We start from the raw sequence: 18,162 nt of genomic DNA on the forward strand, positions 1-18,162 counted from the left end.
GTTATAATCATGTAACCTGATCTCATTTTAGTCCTCTGGGGGAAGGAGGTGGACTGTTTTGTTTTCAGCCACTCTTGGAGGACGATGGGTATTTCTTAATTATGCAAAAAGTTGTGAGGGTGTCTGCACTCAAAAAGATGTCTCATAAAGCTTACTGTATTTCAATAATATATGACTATTTTCCCTGTGTCAGGGATAGCGTGCACAGATGTTTAGTCTTTGCAGCCTTCTTCAGTACCTACACACTGTAAAGCCGAAACGTCTGTGTACTGTATCCCTGATGCAGTGAAAATACATACATTTTTTAAATTAAATGTAGTAAGGTTTATGCAACATCTTTTTGAGTACGGACCCATCACATCTTTTTACTTATCTGAATTTCTGGGTTTACAAACTTCTGGCCCTCTTGATTAGGTATTTCTTAGAATGAGAAAACAATACATTTAATTGAACTTCATATTAGTCCTGTTGGGTTAGAGGGAGGTGTTCTGCAAACACACATTTTGGCACTCTGAGAGGACCTGTGCCGCTACAGACACAGGAAGGAAGTGCTCTCTGCAGACTTCCTGTCAGTGCTCTGCTGTGCATTTCACCTTCAGCTGAGGTGGTGAGAGGGGGCCAGCGGAGAGGAGAAGGGGAGGGGAAGGGAGTGGTGTCGCAAAAGTGTGCACTCATTCACTCCCCCTCATGCATTTAAAAGCATTGGACTGGTGTAAGCAGAGATCTAGTAATCTTAAATCTATAAGGTGAAGTGAGCAAGTGCACACTAGGGGAAGAAAGCAGTGTGTTCCTGTCCGAATGTATGGGATGGACACCTGTTGAGGGCTTTATTGAAGTGTTAAAGGGATGGGACACCTGTTGAGGGCTTTATTGAAGTGTTAAAGGGATGGGACACCTGTTGAGGGCTTTATTGGAGTGTTAAAGGGATGGAACACCTGTTGAGGGCTTTATTGGAGTGTTAAAGGGATGGGACACCTGTTGAGGGCTTTATTGGAGTGTTAAAGGGATGGGACACCTGTTGAGGGCTTTATTGAAGTGTTAAAGGGATGGGACACCTGTTGAGGGCTTTATTGGAGTGTTAAAGGGATGGGACACCTGTTGAGGGCTTTATTGGAGTGTTAAAGGGATGGGACACCTGTTGAGGGTTTTTATTGAAAGGAAGTGGAGTGGGGAATGAGGTCTAATAGAGAGATGTGACCTAAGCTGATTGGATGGGGAGGTTTAAAGGTCACAGCCACCGGCTGACACCATAACAATATTGTGTGAGAATGAAGACAAACCTGTCAGATTTAAAGACAATGCCATGTTGCATTAAGCTCATGTTGTGTCTGAGTAGGAGTGCATGATTTGGATGATGCCTATGACGTTGACAACGTTGACTGACATACTTCTCTTGCTCTCCTTGTGTCCCCCCTCCCCCTCTCCCTGTGTCCTCCCTCTCTTCCTGTGTCCTCTCTCCTTGTGTCCTCCCTCCCTCCCTCCCTCTCTCTCTCCCTGTGTCCTCCCTCCCCCTCTCTCCCTGTGTCCTCCCCTCTCTCTCTCCCTGTGTCCTCCCTGTGTCCTCCCTCTCTCTCCCTGTGTCCTCCCTCCCTCTCTCTCTCCCTGTGTCCTCCCTCCCTCTCTCTCCCTGTGTCCCTCCCTCCCCTCTCTCTCCCTGTGTCCTCCCTCCCTCTCTCTCTCCCTGTGTCCTCCCTCCCTCTCTCTCTCCCTGTGTCCTCCCCCCTCTCTCCTCCCTGTGTCCTCCTCCCTCTCTCTCCCTGTGTCCTCTCTCTTAGAGACCAGTGGCTGATGGACGCCCCTCTTCCCCCACATCCCTGTGTCCTCCCTACCCATTAGCTAGGGCTCTGTATACTCCATTGTGTCCTCCCTCCCTCTCTTAGTTGTTCTCTCTCCATCCAGAGGAAGTCTCTTAGAGACCAGTGGCTGATGGACGGCCCCTCTTCCCCCACATCCTCAGAGCCTCGTTCCCCGCTGTGGGGCTCCCAGGCCCAGGAGATGGAGCAACACATAGATAAGTAGGAATCTCCTATTATATACCCCATACTCACTACATTAGCTGTATAGGGCTACCTGTATACTCACTACATTAGCTGTATAGGGCTACCTGTATACTCACTACATTAGTTGTATAGGGCTACCTGTATACTCACCACATTAGCTGTATAGGGCTACCTGTATACTCACCACATTAGCTGTATAGGGCTACCTGTATACTCACCACGTTACCTGTATACTCACCACATTACCTGTATAGGGCTACCTGTATACTCACCACATTAGCTGTATAGGGCTACCTGTATACTCACTACGTTACCTGTATAGGGCTACCTGTATACTCACCACATTAGCTGTATAGGGCTACCTGTATACTCACTACGTTACCTGTATAGGGCTACCTGTATACTCACTACATTAGCTGTATAGGGCTACCTGTATACTCACTACGTTACCTGTATAGGGCTACCTGTATACTCACTACGTTACCTGTATAGGGCTACCTGTATACTCACTACGTTACCTGTATAGGGCTACCTGTATACTCACCACATTACCTGTATAGGGCTACCTGTATACTCACTACGTTACCTGTATAGGGCTACCTGTATACTCACTACGTTACCTGTATAGGGCTACCTGTATACTCACTACGTTACCTGTATAGGGCTACCTGTATACTCACCACGTTACCTGTATAGGGCTACCTGTATACTCACCACATTACCTGTATAGGGCTACCTGTATACTCACCACATTACCTGTATAGGGCTACCTGTATACTCACTACGTTACCTGTATAGGGCTACCTGTATACTCACCACGTTACCTGTATAGGGCTACCTGTATACTCACCACATTACCTGTATAGGGCTACCTGTATACTCACCACATTACCTGTATAGGGCTACCTGTATACTCACCACATTACCTGTATAGGGCTACCTGTATACTCACTACGTTATAGTCTAGGGGTTATAGTATAGGGGTTATAGTCTCTATACCTCGTAGGGGTTATAGTCTCTACACCTCGTAGGGGTTATAGTCTCTGCACCTCGTAGGGGTTATAGTCTCTACACCTCGTAGGGGTTATAGTCTCTGCACCTCGTAGGGGTTATAGTCTCTGCACCTCGTAGGGGTTATAGTCTCTGCACCTCGTAGGGGTTATAGTCTCTGCACCTCGTAGGGGTTATAGTCTCTGCACCTCGTAGGGGTTATAGTCTCTGCACCTCGTAGGGGTTATAGTCTCTACACCTCGTAGGGGTTATAGTCTCTACACCTCGTAGGGGTTATAGTCTCTACACCTCGTAGGGGTTATAGTCTCTACACCTCGTAGGGGTTATAGTCTCTACACCTCGTAGGGGTTATAGTCTCTACACCTCGTAGTGTATTTACATGTATTGTAAGTGTCTTATAGCACTACCTTTTTATCAATGTGAGGTTAAAAGTGAATGGTTTATTCTGGCTGAGGTTGGAACCGAACGCTAAAGAACTGTGTGTCTGTGTGTGTGTCAGGTTGCAGACAGAGAGTCAACGGTTAGCGGAGGAGGAGGAGAAACTGGAGCAGCAGATGGAAGATGGCCGAGCTGTGAGTGACACACACACTATGTCTTACTATACTTGTGAAGACCTTTTGGGGACCAACAATTGATTCACATTTTTCCCCTAAACTCTAATTCTAAGCCTAAAATATATTTTTTACAAGTCAGGACTGGCCTCACTTGGTTTAGTACTCTTGTGAGGACATCTGGCACTAAAATGTGCACACCTACACACACCTACAGACACAGAGAGAATTAGGATGGCCAAGCTGTGAGTAACGCACACAAACACTCACTGATGCACGCAGACCAATTGAATGGGCTAGCTAGAATACATGCTAGAACAAGTAGCCCCGATCATTACGTCCGTTCTTCCCACCAGTCCTGACCGACCAGGCTCCTTTTTCAGAGGAATAATACATTTTCCCATAATAATACGTTCATGCAGCTTTGATGTAGCACCTCTCGTTCAGAAGCAGGAGCTTTACCAAGACCAAGCCCTCCTTGCATCAACAATGTGCCACTTAGACGTGTGTGACCGCTCCACCTCAAGGCAACCGTGACTGTTTACCTCAGAAGGACCTTGTATTTTACTACAACAGAATTCTCCTCCTCTTCAAGTCTTTTATTCTTATGTTTGTATTTCTTCTCCTAACCTTTGATTTTAGAGGTTGTAGAGACGGGAATCGCACACCGAGCGTGTTGTTTAGTCTCGTAGCCAAGGAGCAGACCGGTGAAGGTTGACTCGTATGATAGGGTTTTTTTTTTGTGGCATGGCAGAGATGGGGCTACCCTCAACACTGGGCTTTTGTTATAAAGGGGGTGTCCTCCCACCCTCTTTAAAGGTCGACTCGGTGATCTGACGTAGAAGCAGAAAGTAAAACGGCATAGTGGGTCAATTTCCGTAACAACTAAGAGCGCTGAAGCGCGAGGCTCAACTTCTATGCTGTTTCGGTGCCCTGGCTACCAGGCTGTAACTGAGAGAACCCCCGTACAAACGCGCAGATACTGTGTGAGAGGGAAGTCTTTGCATCTCACTCATCTCAATATCTGCGGTGTTGCTTGTGGCAACGGCATTTCACTGAGTCTACCTTTTTAAAGTAGGTATATTGGCTATTGAGTAGTCGCTGGTGGATGCTGGGCCCTAAAGTCTCATTAGCTCCCTCTTGTGGGTTGAAAATGTGTGAATGACATTGCTCATCTACCCTTTTATAATGGCATTCCTCATCTAGGGTCACGGTTACAACTTGAGACTGAAAATAATAAAAGAATGGTATGTGGTTGGAGTGTCTAACCCCGCCCCTGTCTGTCTCCTCCAATAGAATGCAGCGGTGGTGGTGGAGGCTACAGCAGGTAGGTGTCACCCGTCTCTGACTGAATGAACGACTGTCTAGCTGTCATCACCGGTTACTGTTGGCAACCGCTGGTAGCAGTCGTTGTTCCACTAGCTTGATATTACTTGACCCAATCAATTGAATTGTTGAAAGATAAAATAATACGTCTTTGTTTCTGTTTGAGTTGGTAATGAATGTGATGTGTGGTAAAAAGACATCATAAATAACCCAATAGATTTAAACAGAATCGGGACAGTTGAATGTTGGGCTTAATAAACACTGATTTAAAAAGAGTCTTATTTCCATATATTCCCACAGAAGCAGACCAAGCAGTTATCTTGGAGAATGGAAAGGAAGAAGTAGAGGCTGAATCCGGTAAGGGGTTAACAATGTTACCTTCATCTCTCCTTCACTCTGAATCAACTGAAATGGGTTCTAGTCCCAGAAGACACTACAGACTGTACTGGCCTTTGATGGTATTTGTATTACAAAGGCAATACGTTGGATTCATTCGTCAGTGGAAGTTCATACATGCATACAGTATCTATGCATTTCAATGAGATGGAATACATATAAATTGATGCTGATGAAGAATCTCATGTGTGAAGTTATCAAGGGAAACCATAGAAATATAATTTCTAGAACGTGAAAATTCCTTTAGGCCACTGCTGTTTGGCTGCACCATGATGGGTCTAGTAATTCTATTTCTATGGGGCAAAGAGCACACAACACAAGCCAAGTCAGTGGAAATGTTCTGGTTGGTTGGATTCAGGTTCACAGGGATGGGCAACATGCCTTTGGCTTGGTGCTGAAATGTCACTCCTATCATTAGGACCTTCTGTCATGAGTCCAGAACAGCGTTGATTCTGGAAGCTGCTCTCTCTTCACTTCTTTTGGATTTCTAATATCACTCGTCCCATTGGCCGGCCTCTTTTCTTGTCTTTCTCCTTTACTCTCCATAACTTTCTCCAAGTTTCTACAAATGTTCCACTCTCCTGCTTCTTCCGTGCTCACTATTCTAGCTGGACTTTCCAGAGCTTGGTAAGATTAATGTGCATCCTTGCCAAGGGTTCTTGCTGATAGAAGACTGGGAAGATGATTGAAACATTTCCTAACTATGATCTGTCTGTCTTGTCACAGTTATAGGAACAGTTGAGGCAGCACTATTGGAACGAGCTGAGATCCTCACCAATGGGAGAGGAGAGGGGGAGGGGCAAGCTGCTACCCACAATGTATCAGAGGAGGGCGGACTGCACAACAGCACCAACGGTCCAGTGACGGTCGTCCCTGAAGATGGTGCCATTACCATGACGTTCCTGGGGTTCACGGAGGCGGAGCCAGGCAAGGCTCCGGTAATCGAGGAAGGAGGACTGATCATGATGCGAGCGGAGCGAGTGATTATCAATGACGAGGGAGACGAGCTGGCAAATGATCTTTCCTCTACGGGTCAGGAACAGGAAGTAGACTCGGCCGTGTCCAATCAGAGGTCAGAATCTCCTGAGGAAGGAGGAATTGAGGAGGCGAAACCAGAGACAACTCCTGAAGAGTCCTCAGAAGTAGCAAAAGAGACTGAGACAGAGGCAGACACAGTATCCGGAGGTTTAGGAGAAGGACAGATGGACACCGTAACTAGAGATTTAGGAGAAGGACAGATGGACACCGTAACTAGAGATTTAGGAGAAGGACAGATGGACACAGTAACCGGAGATTTAGGAGAAGGACAGATGGACACAGTAATAGGAGATTTAGGAGAAAGACAGATGGAGGGTGTGGCAAATGGTGGTGGAGAGGAAGAGGCACAGCCAGTAGAGGAAGCTCCTGTGTCTGACTTGCAGGCCCCAGATGGCGATGTGGCTGCCGTTCCCGTCTACTCTGAGACCTTACTCACCCCCAGGCCCGACGCAGAGGGAGAGGCTGCAGGCGAGCCGGCAGAGGGCGATGTGGAAGTGAAGACTGAAGTGGAAGCCAAGGGGGAAGAGGAGGCCTCGGTGGCCCCAGAATCAGCCATCCTCCCTGGGGGCCAGTTCCTGGAGGTGTCCCTAGTGGAGCCCCGGACTGAGCCAGAGCAGGAGCCCCTGCTGTTCCCATCCAAGGCCCAGACCCTGGCCTTGGGGGAGCAGGCTCCAGCCGCCCCAGAGACACTGACCGCTACCAGGGGAGAGGCGGAGGGAGGGGTCGATGTGGCTCCCAAACGCAAGACCTGCCAGTGCTGCTCTGTCATGTGATCAATCATTTCGTTCGCTCTCTATCCCTCTACCAAATTCTCCAATGCTTTCTCTGTGTAATACTACAAGAGGGACTTGAGTCTGCCTCTAACACTGTGAATGATGGGGGGTGGTAAGATGGTGTTATTACTGAAGTGCCTTGTGGATCTATAGCTCAGTTACCCATCCAGAGGAACCTGGGTTTGTTCAGGAGGGGGAAGTGCTTTGAAATGAAAATTCAAAACCAGTGTTTTTCTTATTGGACCAGGTCCAGGTAGGCCCTCCCTGTTCGAGTCCGTTTTTTTTTCTTTTGATGAACACAACCCTGATGAACACAACCCTGATGAACACAACCCTGATGAACACAACCCTGATGAACACAACCCTGATGAACTCAACCCTGATGAACTCAACCCTGATGAACACAACCCTGATGAACACAACCCTGATGAACACAACCCTGATGAACACAACCCTGATGAACTCAACCCTGATGAACACAACCCTGATGAACTCAACCCTGATGAACTCAACCCTGATGAACTCAACCCTGATGAACTCAACCCTGATGAACACAACCCTGATGAACACAACCCTGATGAACTCAACCCTGATGTACAGAACCCTGATGAAGACCAGTCTTGATCCATTACCCTGTATGAAGGCCAACCCTGATGAACTCAACCTGATGAACTCAACCTGTGAGGCTGAATCAGACCCTGTTTCAGGCTTGGCTGTGTTACTGTGGTAGGCCTGTGGGTTTTGGTGAATTATTTTACAAGGAAATGAGAAGGTCTTGATCCATTTTGCTGTATCTATGTACAGTAGGTATGTGTCAGAAAGGCCTGAGGGTTGAATCATGACCAGTACAGTAGGTATGTGTCAGAAAGGCCTGAGGGTTGAATAAGACCAGTACAGTAGGTTTGGAAAGGCCTGATGGGTTTTGACCAGTGAATAGGTATTTCAGGGAAATGGTTGAATCATGACCAGTACAGTAGGTATGTGTCAGAAAGGCCTGAGGGTTGAATCATGACCAGTACAGTAGGTATGTGTCAGAAAGGCCTGAGGGTTGAATCATGACCAGTACAGTAGGTATGTGTCAGAAAGGCCTGAGGGTTGAATCATGACCAGTACAGTAGGTATGTGTCAGAAATGAAACCCTAGTCCTAACAAAGTGCTCTACTGTTGACCAGGGTCTATGGTCTCTGGTTGAAAGTAGGTCACTGAGTGTACAAAACATTAGGAACACCTGCTCTTTCCATGACAGACTGACCAGGTGAAAGCTATGATCCCTTATTGATGTCACTTGTTAAATCCACTTGCACATGGATTGTGCATGTGTGCCATTGATGGTCAATGGGCAATCAACATATTGAAATGCCTTTGAACAGGGTTTGGTAACAGGTGTCAGGCGCACCGGTTTCAGTGTCAAGAACTGCAACAGCTTTCTGTGTGGATTAAGAAAGGACCACCACTCAAAGGACATCCAACCAACTTGACACAACTGTGGGAAGCATTGGAGTCAACATTTCTGAATCTTATTTTGGTCCATTATCAATTGTTAAAGGGAAAGTATGTTTTTATATCTAAATTCTATGCATTTTATTTTCTCAGTGTATTTTCCATAGAATACAGACAGTGCTCTGACATGTATATAGCCACCATGAAATCACGTGGGACTGGGGGTTTGTGTATATCTTTCTTTCAACAGGATACTTTTGAACTAATCAAAAATGGTTTAGTGATTAAACTGACACTTGTGAAATATTATTTGATGTCCTGTCTCCTGTCTCACCATTTGTCAACATTGGACAATGAAAAACTACCATGTTGCTCCATTCTAAGCTAAAACACACAGATTATGGAGTAACCTTTGACGGGAAGAGTCCAAACACACAACTGTGCATCCCAAATGGCACCCCACTCCCTTCATAGTGCACTACCCTTGACCAGGTCCCTTGGGCACTACCTTTGACCAGGGCTCTTGGGCATTAGGGTGCCATTTGGGATGCCACACCAGTGCTCTGAACATAGCAAAGGTCAACTGTATTTTATAAACTGTGTGGTTTGTGCCCTGGATGCTGATTGTCTGATAGCTGTGGTATATCAGACCGTATACCACAGGTATGACAAAACCAGTCATTTGTTTCCTTGGTAACCAGTTTATAATAGCAATAAGACACCTCAGGGGTTTGTGGTATGTGGCCAATATATCATGGCCTGTATCCAGGCACTCCGTGTTGATTCGTGCATAAGAACAGCCTTTAGCCGTGGTATATTGGCCAAATACCACACCCCTCTCGTGCCTTATTACTTAAGTATACTATACCAAAGCAATACTGTTTGTCTGTAGAAAAAACTCTTACTAAGAAATGTATTAATTGGGAGAGTATAAAAATGGGGCAGCAGGTAGCCTAGTGGTTAAGAGCATTGGGGCAGTAACCAAAAGATCACTGGTTTGAATGAGCACACAACTGTACATGAGATGAGCATTAAAAAAAGCTTTATTTTTGCAATCCTGGAATTTGCCATAGAAAGGAGTAATTTTCGTGGCACTCTACAACGGTGCAACTTTCTGACATTTGAAGAACATTTCACCATCGCAGGACAGCAGAGCTTTGACTGGACCCCTCTATCCCAGCACCAGTGTTCTATACACACAGACACATCAATGAAGTATAGACATACTGTTGATATAGAAATACAAGATAAATATAGTGATACATGCTGTAGATATGATAGATATGCTGTAGATATGGTGTATAGATATAGTGAAACCTAGATACTGAAGCCATGTTCGCTCTATATGCCACAGCTCTCCTCTGCTTCCTGTCTTCGAGCCAATCAGCTCCTGCTGCTGCTCTAGGCTGTGAGGACCTCCTTAAGCCCATGGATCCACCATGACTAGACCAGCAGCTCTTGGGAAGATGGGCCCTCGTCGCAGACAGTGTGAGCCACCCCTGGTATTACTCAACCATATTAGCTCTCAAGATAGCACCCTCTTCCCTGTATGTAGAGCACGGCTTTTGTCCGTGGTCTAAATTAAAGCTTTATATAGGGAATAGGGTGCCATTTTGGATTAAATTGCATTTTACTTGTCATTCCCCATTATTCATTGTAATTGTTTTTTTATATTGTGATTGTTTCTATTGTTTTTGTGGCTGCTGTATGAAAACTAATAATAACCACATCTCTTCTCTCACAGAGATAAGACAGTCACCATGGTGTTTACATCTGCTACCAACACCAGAACCGGAACCGGCATGGTGGCTGGTGCAAGTAGTGTATATACCCGACAGCATCTCCATTGTCAACGGCAACAGCACCTTCCAGTTAGACATGAGGGGCTTTTGGAACATCACTGGGGTCTCCCTGGAGACCTCCTGCCCAGACTGCCTGGTGATGAGGTGGGTAGCATGATTAACTACAGTACCCATAATGCTCTGGGTAACATAAACCTGTTTGGTCTCATTAAAGATGTTCTTCAAGCTAAGGTAATGGTATCTCATCTCCTTTTCAATACAAGGTGAGCTCCGTAATAAGGGAGTCCACGGAGCTGTACTTCCTGAGGAAGGTGGAGGGCAGGACGGGACAGAGGTGGAGGGCAGGACGGGACGGGACAGAGGTGGAGGGCAGGACGGGACGGGACAGAGGTGGAGGGCAGGACGGGACGGGGGGGACAGAGGTGGAGGGCAGGACGGGACAGAGGTGGAGGGCGGGACGGGACGGGACAGAGGTGGAGGGCAGGACGGGACAGAGGTGGAGGGCAGGACGGGACGGGACAGAGGTGGTGGAGGACGGGACGGGACAGAGGTGGAGGGCGGGACAGAGGTGGAGGGCGGGGACGGGACAGAGGTGGAGGGCAGGACGGGACGGGACAGAGGTGGAGGGCAGGACGGGACGGGACAGAGGTGGAGGGCGGGACGGGACGGGACAGAGGTGGAGGAAGAGGAGATGGAGGAGTTCAGGAAACGTGGCGTGCCTGGGGCTTCCCGCCGCCAGAGCTGATGTATCTTGGGAAATCCCTCTGTGATTCCTCTCGTCCCTGATTCCCTGCCCTCTTAAGACGGGTAGAAGAAGACCCATCAATGTGATGGAAGTATAGATTCAGGAAAGAGACGGGGCAGTGAAAGAGAGACGTGGAGACACTTTTTCTGTTTTGTAATAAATCAGTTCTGTATGTACTGTTTGTCAATGTACTGTCTGCTTGTACTGTACTGAATGATTTATCATATTCTGTCTTCTTGGCTTCTTTAACAGATTTAATGACATTCATTGAGTTAAAGTCCTAGAGCTTCAGTTAATTCACAGAGACAGTGGAATCCAGTAGGAATGTTCACAGCAAATTCTTCAGCGTTGAATCAAATCTGAGTGTTCAATTTAACACTTTTCCAGAGTCTATAGGGTCCACACTATTCAGAGCTAAATTAAGACTTTGTTAGGAGCTGATGCCATTACACTTTCTCAGTGTTAAGGCCTGCAGTTTTACAGGAACTCGTTTTGGATGTTGACTTTGAATCAGGTGTGCCAGTTCAGGGTTAAAACAAAAATGTGAAACGTCTGGGGGGCGAGGAGAGGGTTGGTAAACCATGTAGTAGAGAACGCTGTCGGGCATCACTTTTAGCTTACGCATCAGATTCATCTGCTGTGGTGTTATAAACCTAAATAATACCCCCCAAAATATTTTCTATAGAATGTTGTCACGTTTTAAGAATATTTAGGTTTTTAAAGATATTTGTATATTGTGTATTTTGAAGTACAGTACTAGTCAACACACCTACTAATTCAAGGGTTTTTCTTCATTTGTACTGTTTTCTACATTGTAGAATAAAAGTGAAGACATCAAAACTATGAAATAACACATATGGAGTCATTGTAGGAACCAAAAAAGTGTTAAACAAATCAAAATATATTTTAGATTCTTTAAAAGTAGCCACCCTTTGCCTTGATGACAGCTTTGCACACTCTTGGAATTCTCTAAACCAGCTTCATGAAGTAGTCACCTGGAATGCATTTCAATTAACAGGTGTGCCTTGTTAATTTGTGAAATGTATTTTCTTCTTAATAAGTTTGAGCCAATCAGTTGTGTTGTGACAAGGTAGGGGTGGTATATAGAAGATAGCCCTATTTGGTAAAATACCAAGTCCATATTATGGGAAGAACAGCTCAAATAAGCAAAGAGAAACAACAGTCCATCATTACTTTACAAGACATGAAGGTCAGTCAATCCGGAAAATCAACCAACTCTAAACCATATGGTTTTACAAGCCAAACTTTTCTTGTCAACAAAGGCAGAATCTCTACGAACAATACAAACCTGTTTTTATCCAGGGTGTTCCAATTTCCACAACTAGGCATTTGTAGACATGAAAGTAAAAGTTAGAATTGTTAAATAAATACCTAGTTGCGGTACGACGCTAAGCCACACCAGTGCTCGGAACATACAAAAGGTAAATTGCACTGTGTACTGTACCAGAGCAATTCTTAAAATGTTATTTCACCTTTATTTAACCAGGTAGGCTAGTTGAGAAAAAGTTCTCATTTACAATTGCAACCTGGCCAAGATAAAGCAAAACAGTGTTACACATGGGATAAACAAACGTATAGTCAATAACACAATTGATACACTGTATGCCTGCAGAAAAACTAGGAGAATCCTAGAAGAATTAGGAGAACACTAGAAGAGTTAGGAGAACACTAGAAGAGTTAGGAGAACACTAGAAGGGTTAGGAGAACACTAGAAGAGTTTGGAGAACACTAGAAGAGTTTGGAGAACACTAGAAGAGTTTGGAGAACACTAGAAGAGTTAGGAGAACACTAGAAGAGTTAGGAGAACACTAGGAGAACACTAGAAGAGTTAGGAGAACACTAGAAAAACTAGGAGAACACTAGAAAAACTAGGAGAACACTAGAAGAGTTAGGAGAACACTAGAAGAGTTAGGAGAACACTAGAAGAGTTAGGAGAACACTAGAAGAGTTAGGAGAACACTAGAAGAGTTAGGAGAACACTAGAAGAGTTAGGAGAACACTAGAAGAGTTAGGAGAACACTAGAAGAGTTAGGAGAACACTAGAAGAGTTAGGAGAACACTAGAAAAACTAGGAGAACACTAGAAGAGTTGTTTGGAGAACACTAGAAGAGTTAGGAGAACACTAGAAGAGTTAGGAGAACACTAGAAGAGTTAGAACACTAGAAGAGTTAAGAGAACACTAGAAGAGTTAGGAGAACACTAGAAGAGTTAGGAGAACACTAGAAGAGTTAGGAGAACACTAGAAGAGTTAGGAGAACACTAGAAGAGTTAGGAGAACACTAGAATAGTTAGGAGAACACTAGAAGAGTTAGGAGAACACTAGAAGAGTTAGGAGAACACTAGAAAAACTAGAACACTAGAAGAGTTAAGAGAACACTAGAAGAATTAGGAGAACACTAGAAGAGTTGTTTGGAGAACACTAGAAGAGTTAGAACACTAGAAGAATTAGGAGAACACTAGAAGAATTAGGAGAACACTAGAAGAATTAGGAGAACACTAGAAAAACTAGGAGAACACTAGAAGAGTGGTTTGGAGAACACTAGAAGAGTTAGAACACTAGAAGAGTTAGAACACTAGAAGAGTTTAGAACACTAGAAGAGTTAGGAGAACACTAGAAGAGTTAGGAGAACACTAGAAGAGTTAGGAGAACACTAGAAGAGTTAGGAGAACACTAGAAGAGTTAGGAGAACACTAGAAAAACTAGGAGAACACTAGAAGAGTTTGGAGAACACTAGAAGAGTTTGGAGAACACTAGAAGAGTTAGGAGAACACTAGAAGAGTTAGGAGAACACTAGAAGAGTTAGGAGAACACTAGAAGAGTTTGGAGAACACTAGAAGAGTTAGGAGAACACTAGAATAGGAGAACACTAGAAGAGTTGGGAGAACACTAGAAGAGTTAGGAGAACACTAGAAGAGTTAGGAGAACACTAGAAGAGTTAGGAGAACACTAGAAGAGTTGTTTGGAGAACACTAGAAGAATTAGGAGAACACTAGAAGAGTTAGGAGAACACTAGAAGAGTTAGGAGAACACTAGAAGAGTTAGGAGAACACTAGAAGAGTTTGGAGAACACTAGAAGAGTTTGGAGAACACTAGAAGAGTTTGGAGAACACTAGAAGAGTTAGGAGAACACTAGAAGAGTTAGGAGAACACTAGAAGAGTTAGGAGAACACTAGAAGAGTTAGGAGAACACTAGAAGAGTTAGGAGAACACTAGAAGAGTTAGGAGAACACTAGAAGAGTTTGGAGAACACTAGAAGAGTTAGGAGAACACTAGAACTGGAGAACACTAGAAGAGTTAGGAGAACACTAGAAGAGTTAGGAGAACACTAGAAGAGTTGGAGAACACTAGAAGAGTTTGGAGAACACTAGAAAAACTAGAACACTAGAAGAGTTAAGAGAACACTAGAAGAATTAGGAGAACACTAGAAGAGTTGTTTGGAGAACACTAGAAGAATTAGGAGAACACTAGAAGAATTAGGAGAACACTAGAAGAATTAGGAGAACACTAGAAAAACTAGGAGAACACTAGAAGAGTTGTTTAGAGAACACTAGAAGAGTTAGAACACTAGAAGAGTTAGAACACTAGAAGAGTTAGAACACTAGAAGAGTTTGGAGAACACTAGAAGAGTTTGGAGAACACTTAGGAGAACACTAGAAGAGTTTGGAGAACACTAGAAGAGTTTGGAGAACACTAGAAGAGTTTGGAGAACACTAGAAGAGTTTGGAGAACACTAGAAGAGTTTGGAGAACACTAGAAGAGTTTGGAGAACACTAGAAGAGTTTGGAGAACACTAGAAGAGTTTGGAGAACACTAGAAGAGTTTGGAGAACACTAGAAGAGTTTGGAGAACACTAGAAGAGTTTGGAGAACACTAGAAGAGTTAGGAGAACACTAGAAGAGTTGGAGAACACTAGAAGAGTTTGGAGAACACTAGAAGAGTTTGGAGAACACTAGAAGAGTTAGGAGAACACTAGAAGAGTTAGGAGAACACTAGAAGAATTAGGAGAACACTAGAAGAGTTGTTTGGAGAACACTAGAAGAGTTGTTTGGAGAACACTAGAAGAGTTTGGAGAACACTAGAAGAGTTAGGAGAACACTAGAAGAGTTAGGAGAACACTAGAAGAGTTTGGAGAACACTAGAAGAGTTTGGAGAACACTAGAAGAGTTAGGAGAACACTAGAAGAGTTGTTTGGAGAACACTAGAAGAGTTTGGAGAACACTAGAAGAGTTTGGAGAACACTAGAAGAGTTAGGAGAACACTATAGAAATAAATGAGTCTCATGGATTGTTTCATGTTTGACACTATGGAATAATGTCTCAGATAAAAGCATGCAACTTTTCACCAGATAAGCACAGAACAGAGATTAACAAAAAGTATCGTTTTTATTTCACAACTTTGGAATTGCCTTGGAAAAGTGCCAGTTTACTGGTACTCTGCAACTGTGGAACTTTCTGACATTGAAGAACATTGTACCATAGCAGAGCTATAAGACTGGGCCCCTCTATCCCAGCACCTGTGTTCCATATACACAGACACATCAATGACACATAGACATACAGTAGATAGATGCTGTAGGTATAGTGATACATGTAAATATATAAGATAGATATAGTGATACATATCGTAGATTCTATAGCTATAGATAGACCCACAGTAGATAGATATACTGGTGCATAGATATAGTGAGACCTAGACACTGAAGCCATGTTCGCTCTATGTGCCACGACTCTCCTGTACTTCCTGTCTTTTAGCCAATCAGCTCCTGCTGCAGCTCTAGCCTGTGAGGACCTCCTTAAGCCCATGGATCCACCACGACTAGACCAGCAGCTCTTGAGGAGATGGGCCCTCGTCGCAGGCAGCTTGAGCCACCCTGCATCCCTGGAGAGTCTCAAGGTAGCACCCTATCCACTATGTGGCACCCTATTCTCTAGAGCCCTATGCGGACCCTGGTCCAAAGTTAAAACAAGGGATAGGCCTGGAAAAATGTAACCACTCTCAAATTCATAGACAGAGTTATGAAAGCAAGGACTGACCATCCAAGATATCACAATTATAGTTTTAAGCATGTTTTGAGGCATTTACAATATTTACAAAACATTGGATTAAAACAAGCTCATATTTGGGATTCTGTATGGGGTACAGTTGAACTAAGCTCATGAGGCATTTATAAATTCTATTCTTCAAGAATCAATGGGTACATATCATAAATATCATAAATCATAATAATATCATAAATGTTTAAGTCCAAAAATGGATGTAACATCTGCAGATTGCCCCCTTTAAATAGATTTTTAGCACACTTGTCAACGAGGCTACATTTAACCTGCCTTTCCACGTTCATTGTACCGGTAATTGTTCTGTGACAATTTTGTATGTTGTATGGATTGTTTCTATAGTGGTTTCTGTATGAAAACGAACAATAATCACATCTCATCTCTCTCACAGACCAGAGACGGCATCACCATGGAGTTTTCACCCTCTACCCCCAACACCACCCAGAACTCCAACACCGCCACAACCGTCCACTACACCCAGACTAACCGTTTTGGCAGCCGTTGCGAGTCTCTAACCTACAATATCTCACTCATCAACGACAACAGCACCTTCCAATTCAACGTGGGGGGCCGATTCAACCTCACTGGGGTCTTCCTGGAGACCTCCTGCCCAGACTGTCTGGTGATGAAGTGGGTCATTTATAGAATTGTACATTTGAGCCATTTAGCACACACTCTTATCCAGAACAACTTACTGTTAGGGGTTATTCCAGTGTTTTTCAACTCTGGTCCAGGTGTACCCACGTTTCTGTTGGAGATCCACACAAACACACCTGATTCTACTAGTCAACTAATCACCAAGGCCTTGACAAGTTGAGTCAGGTGTGGTTGCCCAGGGCTACAGCAAGAATGTGTACTGTTGGGGGGTAGATTAGGGCTGGAGTTGAGAAACACTGGTGTAGGCTATTCAGGTCAGGTAGGTAGAAACAACCACATACTGCATTACAATCACTGCAAGTAAACCGTTCTTCAAAACACCCACTGGGCACAGAAGTCATTTCACTGAAATGACCCGTAACCCTAACCCTAACCCCTGAAATGACCCCAAACCCTAACCCAAACCCTAACCCCTGAAATGACGTGGAAACAACATTGATTCAACCAGTGTGTGCCCAGTGGATAGCCTCTATCCCCCTCAAACTCAACTCTGGACCTCTAATCAGGGACTGATTTAGACTTGGGACACCAGGTGGGTGAAAGTAATTATCAGGTAGAACAGAAGAACCAGCAGGCTCTGGATCTCGTAGGGTAAGAGGTGAATACGCCTGCTCTATCAGCTAAACCAGTGCCAGGAAGAAGAACAAGTGCCGGTGTGAGTACAAGGAAAGTACAACAGTAAAGTATCATTATTATTTTAGGTGGGAGGTGAGCTCCAGGAGGAGGGAGTCCACGGACCTGTACCTGCTGAGGAAGACGGAGGGTGGGAGAGAGGTGGAGGAAGAGGAGATGGAAGAGTTCAGGAAACAGGTGGAGTGTATGGGGCTGCCGCCGCCAGTGGTGATGGAGCCGGGGGATGCCCACTGTGGGTCCTATCAGCTGCCCTGGAAACACTGAGGAGGAGGAGAAGACGAAGCTCGATCAGAGTGATCCGAGAGTGGGGGCCGTGAGACCGATGTAGAGACACGTTTTCTGTCGTCTGTTTTGTAATCCAACATTTCTGTGTTTACTGTTTGTCGATGACCTGTAGAATTTTGAGGGGGGGAAAAAGATGCACGATTTGTCATATTATTCTGTCTTCTTTGCTTCTTTAACAGATGTAATTACGTTCACAGACTGATTTAATGTCCCAGAGCTGCAGCTAATTCACAGAGACAGTGGGATCCAGCAGGAATGTCGGGGCGTCATTAGGACTCTATGCACAATGGGAAAGAAAAGTCTTTTAGAATTGGATTCCTTTTGTATAATTTGGCATAACCTCATTTTTCCACGTGCATTAAAGTGCTCATACTGTTAATTCTCAGATTAAACTGGATGGAACCGTGAACAATTTGTCATTTGTGAGTG

The 18,162-nt window shown here is 44.5% G+C and overlaps 2 protein-coding genes and 1 long non-coding RNA gene across 4 annotated transcripts in view; all 3 read left to right on the top strand.

Annotated features, from left to right (window-relative positions):
• Window positions 1–7,696, top strand: part of palm3 (paralemmin 3) — a 31,810-nt gene extending 24,114 nt beyond the window's left edge. For both annotated transcript variants that reach the window (XM_042318722.1, XM_042318721.1), the window contains exons 4-8: window positions 1,900–2,015; window positions 3,511–3,583; window positions 4,859–4,889; window positions 5,189–5,245; window positions 6,011–7,696. In XM_042318722.1, coding sequence (XP_042174656.1) covers window positions 1,900–2,015; window positions 3,511–3,583; window positions 4,859–4,889; window positions 5,189–5,245; window positions 6,011–7,095 — 1,362 coding nt within the window. In that variant the 3' untranslated portion in view covers window positions 7,096–7,696. The remainder of the gene's footprint in view (window positions 1–1,899; window positions 2,016–3,510; window positions 3,584–4,858; window positions 4,890–5,188; window positions 5,246–6,010) is intronic.
• A 357-nt stretch (window positions 7,697–8,053) lies between these two features.
• On the top strand, window positions 8,054–8,844 carry LOC121846009. Its single transcript, XR_006082975.1, has 2 exons — window positions 8,054–8,166; window positions 8,214–8,844. It is a non-coding gene; the product is annotated as an uncharacterized LOC121846009 (long non-coding RNA).
• Window positions 8,845–10,281: 1,437 nt separating this feature from the next.
• Window positions 10,282–18,142, top strand: LOC112238539. The gene is made up of 4 exons (XM_042318723.1): window positions 10,282–10,481; window positions 15,856–15,997; window positions 16,550–16,788; window positions 17,517–18,142. The coding sequence occupies exons 1-4, from the start codon at window positions 10,414–10,416 to the stop codon at window positions 17,710–17,712; spliced, it is 645 nt and encodes a 214-aa protein (XP_042174657.1). The 5' UTR covers window positions 10,282–10,413; the 3' UTR covers window positions 17,713–18,142.
• The last annotated feature ends 20 nt before the right edge of the window (window positions 18,143–18,162 follow it).

The sequence above is a fragment of the Oncorhynchus tshawytscha genome, unplaced genomic scaffold, assembly GCF_018296145.1.
Source record: "Oncorhynchus tshawytscha isolate Ot180627B unplaced genomic scaffold, Otsh_v2.0 Un_contig_4934_pilon_pilon, whole genome shotgun sequence".
NCBI lineage: Eukaryota > Metazoa > Chordata > Actinopteri > Salmoniformes > Salmonidae > Oncorhynchus > Oncorhynchus tshawytscha.